The sequence below is a fragment of the Squalius cephalus genome, assembly GCF_949319135.1.
Source record: "Squalius cephalus genome assembly, chromosome: 5".
Taxonomy (NCBI): Eukaryota; Metazoa; Chordata; class Actinopteri; order Cypriniformes; family Leuciscidae; genus Squalius; species Squalius cephalus.
This window is the reverse complement of record NC_137126.1, coordinates 11,164,526-11,176,584: the sequence shown is the minus strand read 5'-3', so window position 1 is coordinate 11,176,584 and position 12,059 is coordinate 11,164,526. Positions and strand designations below refer to the sequence as shown.

Sequence of the window (12,059 nt, the reverse complement as noted above, 5' to 3'; positions counted from 1 at the left end):
CAGAACTAGAGTGCGAAACCAAAATATACATAGCGTGACCGATTCTCGAAGGAATGTATCTAATGAGCCGGTACTTTTTAGTGAATCAACAGCTTTTTACAGTCTATGATCAACAGCATGCATACCGCGCAACTAGTGAAGTCCGAATCTCGAACGAATGACTCACAAGCCGGTGAATCGAAAGAGCGGTTACTGAATTCATCTGAATTACTCACTTGAATCGCAAATACAGTTTTATTTATATGTGTGTGAGTATGTATATATTTGTATTCAAAGTCGAAATTTAATTTATAAAAAAAGGACATGAAGGAAATTGTTTTGTAAATTATTGCCAAGAACAACATACTCAATGTATCGGATTTAACCCCATAGAAATACTATGGAGGCGCAAAGGCAGATGAGGGCGCCCTCTGTTGATGAAGACTCAGACTGCAAAGGCAGCATCCGGTCAGGAGCCGCGGGGCCTGCGGTAGGATCATGCTTTTACATATCAAAACATAATATCTCAATAATGACACACTAATATACGGTAGGTCAAATGCCGTAGAAACACATGCTGCGTGTGTAGGTACACACATAGGTAGAGAAGGAGATTTTAGCCGTTTTATAAAGTTGTTTACTTGCAATAGCATCTGCTGCTGGATAGCTTGCAAGCTACACGATGTTGAGTTTTATCTTTAAAAATTGTTGTTTAGTTATTATTTACTGTCATTTCGTTCTATTAGTCCATATACCCTAGTTATAATTGTAAACATTTATCTGGTTAGTTTTGTCGTACTGTATTTGCTGATGTGACATTGAGACTGATTTGGACTGAAGGGGGACATTATTAGTACGGCTGTTGGTCTGACTTGTGCTTCAGAGGATCTTTCATCTCAGATTAACCGATTACAAATCTACCTGACGTCTTTCGTGGACGTGCCATAACCATATTTAAGTATATGAAGTCTGTGTAACTTAAATAAGAGCTCATCCCACAATGATAATATCGTATAATAACATTAGTTTTATTATTTGTTAATACAACTGCGAAGTTTTTGTCTTTATAGCCTACTCCACGCTTTATGTGGGATTTACATTGTGCTTCAAGAGAGTTAAGTCCTCGACGAAATAATGTGCATTGCATATTTTCACTATTAATGAGTCATACATTTTTATTTCATAACTATTATTGTAAACATGCTGAGTGTCATCAATGTGGCTTGTTTGTAATTTAGCATATGGGGTCATTCTGTGTCCACTCAACCAGATATAATATAATATTTTGTTCGGTGAAAGAAATACATAAATGGAGAAGAAAGCCTAGATATTACAATTCATGAATGTATATTTACTGAGTAAGTCACTGTTTTGTAGAGGGGGGTCAAAATGACAATTTTTACATGAGATTTGGTGCCAATTTACAGGCTGTAAAAATTACTTTAGAAAGATGGCAGCTTCATTGTTTTATTTTACATGGCGATTGGTAGGTCTATTAGTTAAATCTGTCAATCTTTTTTGCAGTATATGCCAACGGAGACAGTTCAAAAATGGTAAAGAAGCACTTGTGTTTTTTTGCCCCAAGTTTGCATCAAGAAGTATTAAAGATATCTGAGGGTGTATTCACACCTGCCTTGTTTGGTTCGATTGAATCGAACTCAAGTTCGTTTCCCCCCTTGGTGCGGACCTTTTGGGCAGGTGTGAATACAGCAATCGAACTCGGGTGCGGACCAAACAATCGAACCGAGACCCAGCTGAAGAGGTGGTCTCGGTACGGTTCCAAACGAACTCTGGTACGGTTCGTTTACGGTGTGAACATGAACCGACCCAACTGCAGAAAACTGCGCCTTTTTATTTGACTGCTCTTATGAGGATACTTAACAAAACGGACATTTTGGCATAATGCTGTGCATGTGTTATTGTTCGTTCAAGCGCGAAAGAGAAAGAGAATTCTGGCGCGCTGTCTGTGCACGCGATGTTGCGCATCTTTCTGCGAGCCGTGTGTGCATTCACAGACAGAGCGTTCTCTTTGGTCTTACCGCGCTTAAATGGTTTAAAAGCACGTTCTCTCTGCCGGAACCGTACTTGCAGCACATCGTCGTCTTCTCAAAATCTAATTACAACATCGTATAGATGACATTTTGTCATATGCTCAATAGTTTCTTAATATTGCGTTTGTAGGGAATAACACCAAATCAGTAAAAGAACAAATATTGCATTACGAAATATCTCCATGCTGAGCCTGTTTTTGCACTTCCTGCTTTTCCCTGCTTGAGAATTCTTTTTTATTATTTCTTTATTTAAAAGGGACAGCGCACATTAATCAACATGAGGACAAAGTCCAAAATGTAAACGTGCCAGATTTAGCCATACAGGCTCATTTTCATCTGCAGTCTCTAGGTTGATGGTTAAGAGAAAACAATAAATACACTACAACAATACAATAAATGCATATCAATAAGAAAGCCTTAGATATAGATAAGTAAGAATAACACCACTATTCCCGATCAGGACAACTGGCAGGTTGATGAAAAAAAAAAAAAAAAAAAAAATCCTGTCCAATGAATGGACGACCTTAGCACATGTGTGGTTTTGTTTACAAATTTTGGTTCACTTGCAAAAAGAGCAGTGTGAAAGCGAACCGTACCAAACAAAAAAAATCAACATTGCATTTGGTCCGGACCAAAGCAAGTGAACTATCGGACTTTCCTGGTGTGAATACACCCTTAATATACTTTTAATTTCTGGTTCTTAAAGTCATCATGAAATCAAAATTGACCCTATTTACTTTGTTAGCGTACATTACTAGTCTTGTGTTGAACAGTTAATCCGTGCAAGATAATACACAGAAAAATGTTTGTTGTGGTAATCTTTAATCAAAATCTGAACATTTGCTCCCGCTCTGAAATGGCGTTTCTTCTCTGATGAAGTCAGTGTGATGGCTTGGCTTGAATATCCTTTACCACTCCCCTCGTTTTCTGTGAGCGAGAGATAGAGAGGAGGTGCATGACCTTTTCTTTTGGTATCTTCATTTTAAAGGCCCTCTATGGCTCAATACCGGAGATATGGAGATACTGTCACCTTTGGCATATAGTACAGCAAAAATTGCTTAAGTAAACATATTTTACTAATAGACCTATCAGTCTCTGTTTAAAAATAAACTACTGATGCTGCCATCTTTCTAAAGTTATGTTTTACCCCCTGTAATTTGGCTCCAAATTTCATGTAAAAATTGCCATTTTGACTCCCTGTACAAAATAGTGGATTACCCAGTATATATAAATCAATTACATTTAATATGTTGGCTTTCATCACTATTTATGTTTGTCTTTCTTCAGAAAAAAATAAGAGTAAAATCAAAAATTTGAGCTGGGAAAGTTTCCGAAATTTGGTTGATTTGACATGTAATGACCCTATGAATAGTGTCTCAATTCAATTGTCTCTACATTGATAACTGTATTTCAGTAATATTGCAGCTTTGTGGCGTATAATCTTTGCAATCATCTTTTATCAGTGTATTGTGTTTTTAAACTAGATATTGATGGTTGTTGGCAATCTGCGAGCCTCCAGATGTAGTTGAAGGAGCATCACGTTGCCCCCCGCTGGTCCACACACCCCCACACTGCATGGCTTCACTTGCTGGTGTCTCACACCGTCTCTCCATAAGCCCCGTCCTGCACACCCTCATGCGGGGGTCTCAGGCGTCTCACAGACTGACCAATGACTGCTTGGATTGTTCTGCCTGTCAGCCTGTCTGCCTTCTCCATCACAGGGATATGGATTGTGTGAGTGTTTAAGTGAAGGAGAATTTCGTTTAATCTCAACTGTTAATTTGTTTAGCTGATATACTATACATTCAGACAAGTCATGTAGGCTACTTATTGCAAATAATCATTAAAATGTTTTGTTTTCTAGTTACGCCATGGCAGTAATGAACCACCATGTCTGTCCTGTTGAGAACTGGTACGTTAACCCTATAAAGCCTTCTGTATCTATATATAATTTATCAATATATGCACAATCTACTACATGCCTTCTGTCATTTGATTGATAGTTTATACTTTTTTAGCAACTAATTGTCCAAACGTCCCCCTTGAGGTTGTGGTACACCTCTTTTTGCTGTGAAATCTTTACTGATTTTGACGTAAAATGTAAACGTAAGAATACATTTTATATTGTTAGTCAATTTTCAACTTGAACACTTACTGGTGTAAAGAAACTTATGTTTACATAATTTTACATGCATATTTATTTCTTTTTTTAAATCACATTAAAATGTGAGTATAAAAAAACGATACGTCAGGCATTTGATTATCATCTTACTATGACATTATTGGGAGAAATACTGTAGAGTGACAACTGATAATTATATACTGCTATAAAGATCTTATTAACATACAAGCTATCTGAATTTAATGTCACTTTTTGGCCAAATAAATGTCATTTTCTGCTCAGTTCGAGGTGCTTTTTTCCTCCCTGAATATGAACTCCATATTTTATATCATATTATATGAGTCATTTAAGCCTGATGTATCAAATATGAAACTAGAAATAAATAAATTAAATAACACCACACAAACATATGCAAACCTTTTTTTGAATATTTTGTTTAAACATTTAGCAAACTGTTTCATAAAATAATAATAATAATAAGGACTATAATTACGTATGTCAGGATTTACAGGGTTAAATCCCAAATCCTAAAGTCACCACATACTGTTGTTAACTTTTATGCTTGGTTCTTTATATAATAGGACATACAATTTGACATGTACAGAGGAAACGGCTAAGAGGGGCTTCCCAAAGTCCTGCTGCACTCTTCAAGACATCCCCCTCATCAGGTAACAAATTACTTTGAATTTATCTGGAATACCACAAAATGACCTCATTTTCATGTTGCCTCCTTAGTAGTACTGGTTTCCAACTTATCATCAACTTATCACGCAACAGTTGTCTAATATCTGGTTTTCTACTCTTTTGACAGTAAATGTGGTTGCTATCCACCAGAGAGCTGTCTCTTCAGTTTGATAGGCAATGTTGGGGCATTTATGGGTAAGATTTACTGTTTGAAAATAACTAAACTAAATAAACTTATTTTTAAAGTCGAAATTTTGTTGATTTCCTAATCTGGGCCTGTATTACAGAAACATCTTATTTAGAAGCCTATCCAATCTGTTTAGTAACCATAATTTCACTTAAGAAATATAACTTTTTCAAGTCTTAAGTTAAAAAAATAAGATATGGCGTTTCTGTAATGCAGCTCCTGTTCTTTAAATGTGTTTTTTTTTTGGGTCAATATTACTTCAATTTGTCTTAGAAATACATCTCTGTCACAGGCAATGAATTATTATTATCATTTTGTAATGTGTCCCTGCAGTAGTTATGGTGTGCATGCTGCGTTATGCTCAAGTGATTGAACACAGCCATCATTGCTGGACCAACACAAGTTCTTTGGTGTCCGGCTGCATTAATGCCCTGGGTTTGGTCATGGTTGGGAACTTTCAGGTGAACATATGATAATGGACACACAACTTCAGCCCGTTACATATAAATCTAAATAAACTTGCATTCTTCTCACAGTCTCACCCTCTCCATCTGTTTTCTTTTTTTTTCCCTCAGGTTGATCATGCCAAGACTCTTCATTATGTGGGAGCTGGTGTAGCTTTCCCTGCCGGCTTGTTGTTTGTGTGTCTGCAGTGCGTTCTGACGTACCGTATAGCAGAGACAGCGCTGGACTACTGGATGGCTCATGTGCGTGTGGCGCTCTCAGCTGGAGCTTTGGTATCGCTTGTCCTTAGTATCCTTACCAGGAGTTCATAAGTCATGATCTGATACATGAAACTCAAATTTGGATGAGTACATTTGAACATAAAGCAAACAGCCTAAAACACAGCGGCTTATTGCTTTTCAGTGGATGACAAAAGATACAATGTCCAGTAAATAAGTTTATTAGTAGAGTTTTCACAATATTTTCAAAAATATTTCAGTAGTCCAATGCTGGTGAAATTTCACGGGTTGCAATTCAAATTTCGAGACTACAGCAAAAAAAACGTTTTATTTAAAAAGTAACATTAATGTTTAAATTAATACGCTAGTTATTCCAAGTAAATATTTAAGTAAACAAACTGAAATTAAATAAACAAACAGTAGAACAAAGAACAAAATAAACATGCTTAAAGTATTTATTCAGCAAACAATCCATAATAAAGAAAAAAATATACAACAAAAAAAAAGTAAACTGTGCTTGAAGTTTTTCAAGTGTTTTTCAGTGTCTGCAATAAAATAAAGATCAAAGAATAATAGTAAAAAACATTAGAACAAAGAAAATAAAACAATGCTTTGCCAGTTTCATGTATCTAAAGAACATTGAGTAATTTGTTGAGAAATGTAAGCAAAATCCAAAAGTTATAATGCTGCTAGTAAAGGTAGGATAGGCAATATCGGAGAGGCTAGCAATAGCAAGCTAGCTTTGAAATCATGAGATCCCACCCACCCTTCACAATCACTCCCTTCTCTAAAGCCACGCCTCCTTCAAAACACATGAACGATCACAGCAGAGTCTGCAAAGCATCATGTGATGAGAGACGGCATAACCTCATGTCTCAAAGCACATAAACATTACAATAATAATCTAAACTTAATCTAAACCCTGTCTGTGAAACCAGGCCTAACAGTACAAAAGATGAATACTTACATTACAATTAACAAAGTTGGCCTAGCCTTGTTGTAAAACACTTTTTTTTTTTTTTTTTCAATTTGTAATGAACAGTCATATCACAATTATACAATTTACATGTTTCAGAGCAGTGTATTTCCTAAAAGGGCTGGTTGATTATGATTTCACTTTTCTAACTTTTGTTAGTGTGTAATGTTGCTGTTCGAGCATAAACAACATCTGCAAAGTTACGACGCTCAAAGTTCAAAGCAAAGGGAGATATTTCTTTTAAAGAAATTGCTTTTTAAGGACTGCAACAAACGGCTGGTAGGGACTACATGACATTGGTCCCGGGTTAGTGACATCACGTACCTTAAAATTTACATAAGCCCTGTCCCCGGGAACACGATTTATAGATTATCATGACAGAATATGCTAATCAGTGACTAGAAGATAACTACACATAAGTTACATTAATTCATCAACTAACCATTCAGAAATGTTGTCACTTCTTCTTGAGTCTCTCCATCTCTCTGACTCCGGTTTGAACATAAAAGGCTAAACGTTTTAGAAATTTTCAGTGCATGTCTGTGTGAGGTAATCAAATCTGCCAAGAACAAGCCGTTGTAGCGCCGCTCTCTGTGCCGGGAGCAGCAGCTCATTTGCATTTAAAGGGACAGACACAAAAACCGTTCGTTTTTGCTCACCCTCAAAAAGTGACAACTTTAACATGCTATATAAAAATATCTGTGGGGTATTTTGAGCTAAAACTTCACATACACACTCTGGGGACATCAGAGATTTATTTTACATCTTGTGAAAAGGGTATTATACCACCCCTTTTAAGAAAAATCTTATGCCAACACTATTCCCAACACCTCGGAGTCGTAACTCTTAAGTATTTTTTGAAATTTTCAGATCTTTGTTTTATAACCATATTTTTTAATGCTGAAGGTTTGTGTGCCCATTCCTTAACATCATACTTCCCATTCAAGGTGGTATCTTCTTCGTCCATGAGAGTTTTGTTTTGCAGCACGCTGCAGCGATCTGTGAATGGGTATTCACGGTGCTGGTCCTGGTGTACTACGGCACCTTCACCTATGAGTTTGGCACTGTCAACAGTGACACCATAATGGCAGCCTTAATGAAACGCAGTGAACATCTCCATCCGGGGTCAGCGGTCATCATGGGGGGTATCGGGAAGGGTGTTGCAATGGGATGTGGCGCCCGCAGTCTCAAGTCACCCGGTGGCAGCAGCACTTCCACACACCTCAACTGTACTCCAGAAAGCATCGCCATGCTTTAGGGGTTAACCGCTATGGTATTCCCTCAGACCTCAGCGTATAGACTCAGAACTTTTCATCTGGCTCACGGATTTGTGAAACACTGGTACAAGCAATACAGAATTACAGTAAGTTTACAGACTTGCTGATTATAATCCAATGGTAATGACCAGTCGGTTGTAACTAAGGTATTTTGCATGATATTTTGCATTCATGTTTTAGATAACTCAAAGTACAGCCCCAATAACCAGCACAGGTGATTCCTGCCTCTGATATATAGGAATGTTTCAATTTACTCTGTTCAAACTGCAATAACTCATCTCTTAAGGTGCATTCACACTGACAGCGATTAAATTGTTCAGTGTCAACAAGTTAACTCTGGTTGCTAGTAGTATTTCAGCATCAGGAAATTTTATACAGTGCTGCTGGGATGACGTATTTTTGTAGGCCAAAACTCGGAAACGAGTTAGCATTTTTGCACTTCCGGTTCTATTGTCTCGAAAGTCCATTGGGTTTTTGCTTAAACACCTGAAAAGGGTCTGTGGTTAACTCAAGATACTTTCATGTTTTTCCCTTGTGATTTTATTTGTCTTGGAAAAGGCGATTGCTAAACAAGTGGCTAAATGGCACTAGAGAAGTTGTCAGAGACACTAAACGTCAACAAGTAAAGTCACTAGCTCGTTTTATCAGCCTCGTTTTTATAATCAAGGAATGTTTTTTAAAAAAAAAAAGTTTTTAAAAAGACGTTGTTAGAAGCTAAGTGATGGTAATTTTTGAAGTCGTCACCGTGCCGTTTTTTGCTTATAGCCTATGTTTAGCTTTTTACTTCTGGTGATTGTATTTATTTAGGCTTCAAAGTTCATACAAATTGTGTTCATTGCGTTTGTTGGTCACAGAGTTTATTTTCTCCAATACTCCAAAATCCAATGGAAAAATCCTTGGTTGCTTCTTGTCCTTCAAAAATGTGCCATCACTGCAGCGCTCTATTGGTAGTCGGTGCATTGAATCTCTGCTCTTGCATAAAGTTTCGAAAAACTAATGCAATTTGTCGCAACTGTCTCTGACGCTCATGTCGCCCTAAATCTCCAACTCTCATTGGACATCAGTGACTTTGGTCGCTTTGTCTTTGTCAGTGTGAATCTGTTACATACCTGCCAGCAATACAAAGACACTCATTTAGACAAAGAAGATAATTGGCTAAACCCATCCAACCTTTCGTAAGCCGTTTAATCTGTAGATACTGTGATTACACAACAGGTCAAGCCATCACTGTAGCAGTGGAGATGTTAAGTCAGTCGCACCAGCCTTTGCTGCCAATAGTTGGGTTGGAATGAGGTTTAGGAACAGTTTATGTATTCATTCCAAGTGCTCACAGCTTAGTTTGATCTGTGGCACCGTATCGGCATGACATCGGGTGTTGTGGACCTTCTGTCCTATAGCTCTGGATACATTGTGGCTGTATTGAATAAGATTTAAGTGCATCTCTGTGCAACCTTGTCAAACGTTTTGGTGCTTTTGCCAAGTTTTTTTCATCACTTGATCCAAAAACTGCCCGCATTGATCTATTCCAGGTATCTTGCGAACAAATTCTAAACATTTCAGGAAAACAAGAAACAAGATTTTGTGACTATTATTCTGATGTTTTGTTTTAAGCACAGTAGTTTTTAGTCTATTTCACTTTTAGAAAATTAAGGCGATGTTAATCAGTTTTCCAAAAGACTATGCGTCTGTATGACGAATTGAAAATGCTATATTTCAATTCTTTTGCGAGCAAACGCAAAGTTTCTTAGAGGAAACCAACACATTTGCAAGAGAATGCAAAAGTTTAGTTTTTTGGGGGAAATACATTGTGTTCCCACAAGAAACTTTGCATTCGCTCGCAAAGCTTTTGTGTTCTCTTGCAGAAGTTTTGGATTTACTCAGAAAACTGGTGATGGAGGAAAAACTGTTGCAATGCCTTTGTGAGCTAATGCACAGTTTCTCAGGGAAACACAATCCTTTTGCAAGAGAAAGCAAGTTTTGCAAGTGAACGCAAAGTTTCTCTGGGAAACACGAAATTTTGTATTCATCCGCGTAACTTTGCATTTGCTCGCAAAAGCATTGAAAAGTTTTTTTCTCCATTTTGTTTTTCAACACATAACTTGAATGCATGGCATTTCCATGAGAATCTTTGTATTTGCTCACAACTTGAACTGGAAAAAACTTGTGCTTTTGTGAGCAAATGTAGAGTTTCTCAGGGAAAAGCAATCATTTTGCAAGAGAACACGAACATTTTGCGAGCGAACCCAAAGTTTCTAAGGGGAATGCAATCGTTTTGTTTGCAAAACTTTTGCATTCTCTTTTAAAGTATCGCAAGCTTAATTTGCGAGGGAACGCAAAGGCACTGAATTTAATTTTTTCCTCCCATCTCATATTTTTCCCATCACTTTTTTGAACTTAAGAAATATATCCATTTCAAAACAGGAAATGCTTTTGCTACAGAAAATGCAGGCACGCTCTTATATCTGCATTTGAGATGAATGTTTAGATGGTGAAGCAAACTAATTGTTATTTATTTGGTGCTGTTGACTGCTGGTGTGCATCTCTCAGCAGTCAAACTATATTATTTGTACACTTTTCAGGTGGATTTGGAGATAGTTTTGTGTAATGAAGACATCGTTTGTTTCTCCAGCATGCCTATTCCTGTCACTTTGATATTAATCTAGCATCAAAACAGAATCAGAGGTCTTATCCACAGTCTTCTTTTAGTGTATTGTTTTAAAACATTACTATTTTTAAATGATGTGCATTTGTTACGCAGAGCTGCTTGTAAGTGAATGCCTTTAGCTGAGCATAATATTGCATAGAATATCAGTACTGCGTTTGAGACTGTGGTCTAGTCAGTAATTATGAAATGAAGAAAGCTTCCTAATCAGCATCACACCATTGTTAACACCTCAGTTCCTCCAAATCATTTAGTAATATATAGAATACTTTGAAAGAAATGATCATGTATTGGAAATGATGTAGTGCACTAAAGGAGAAACCTGAGTGTATTTTTTTTATTTAGTGGACCCGAAATGTGAAATCCTCCATAATAAGCTGTATTTTGCCTACACGGTATTTTCGTTTTTAGATATTGCTCATTTGAAAGCAATGTGTTATATTGAGAATTATTATAAAAACCAATGATAGTTGGTTATGTATTGTATCTGTTTTTTTTTAATTTATACTTTGTAATGCCAGACAATGAAACAATGCAATATTCAACTTCTGTTCAAGTACTTGCAAAATACCTCTATGAAAATTCAACTGTGGTGAGATGTTCACAGTTTCCTAAAGGAGCTGCTAAGACGTACGTTACAGAAATGTACTATTTATGTTGTTCCTGTTTTGTGTGAAAGGCCAAACTCAAACATCTGTAGATGCCCTGATGCCTCATAAAGCTCAGTCAAAATAATTATATTTATAAGAGTCCTCTTTTTGATTATTCATAATTAAATGTACATTCTACACTGTCCGGCCAAAAAAAAAAAAAAAAAAAAAATGCTCAAGTCTATGATTGAACCATTATGTTTCATATAACATCACAACATTTATCTCCATCAAGGGGTGCATCAGTATTTGGTCAAGATCTTGTATTGACAATGCAGGAGTCCAGCACTCTGTAAAGTGTCCTCCAGCACATCCCAAATGCTTTCAATGAATTTAAGGTCTGGACTCAGAAGTACCAATTCATGTGTGAAAATGATTCTTCATGCTCCCTCCCAACCATTCTTTCATAAATTTGAGCCTGAAGAATCTTGACATTGTCATCCTGCAATATGGCCATGATGTGTCTTCCTACACACTCCATCAGTTGGGGATAGAAGAACTGTATCCAAACATATAACAGGCTAGAAACATAATAATCACTGTGATAATGATCCAATCATAGACTCTCAAGCACTTGCCTATTTAAATCCAAAAAAATGACTTTTATTTTTGGGCTGGCAGTGTATGAGAACATCAGTGCAGCTGTTTGAATAAGGCCCTGATCACCTTTTAGGCTACAATAATAAATTACTTTTCGTTTAATGGAAAATTCACAAATTGATGTGTCAAAATGAAAAGACTTTCTAAAAACAGTTTTTGTTTAGAAGACAGATTGTCTGATAACCTTG

The 12,059-nt window shown here is 36.8% G+C and overlaps 1 protein-coding gene across 1 annotated transcript; it reads left to right on the top strand.

The window, feature by feature from the left end:
- Nucleotides 1-398: 398 nt before the first annotated feature.
- Nucleotides 399-8,880, top strand: tmem150ab (transmembrane protein 150Ab). The gene is made up of 8 exons (XM_079873278.1): nt 399-469; nt 3,515-3,764; nt 3,895-3,942; nt 4,734-4,820; nt 4,964-5,031; nt 5,357-5,484; nt 5,599-5,776; nt 7,630-8,880. The coding sequence occupies exons 2-8, from the start codon at nt 3,700-3,702 to the stop codon at nt 7,938-7,940; spliced, it is 885 nt and encodes a 294-aa protein (XP_079729404.1). The 5' UTR covers nt 399-469; nt 3,515-3,699; the 3' UTR covers nt 7,941-8,880.
- The last annotated feature ends 3,179 nt before the right edge of the window (nt 8,881-12,059 follow it).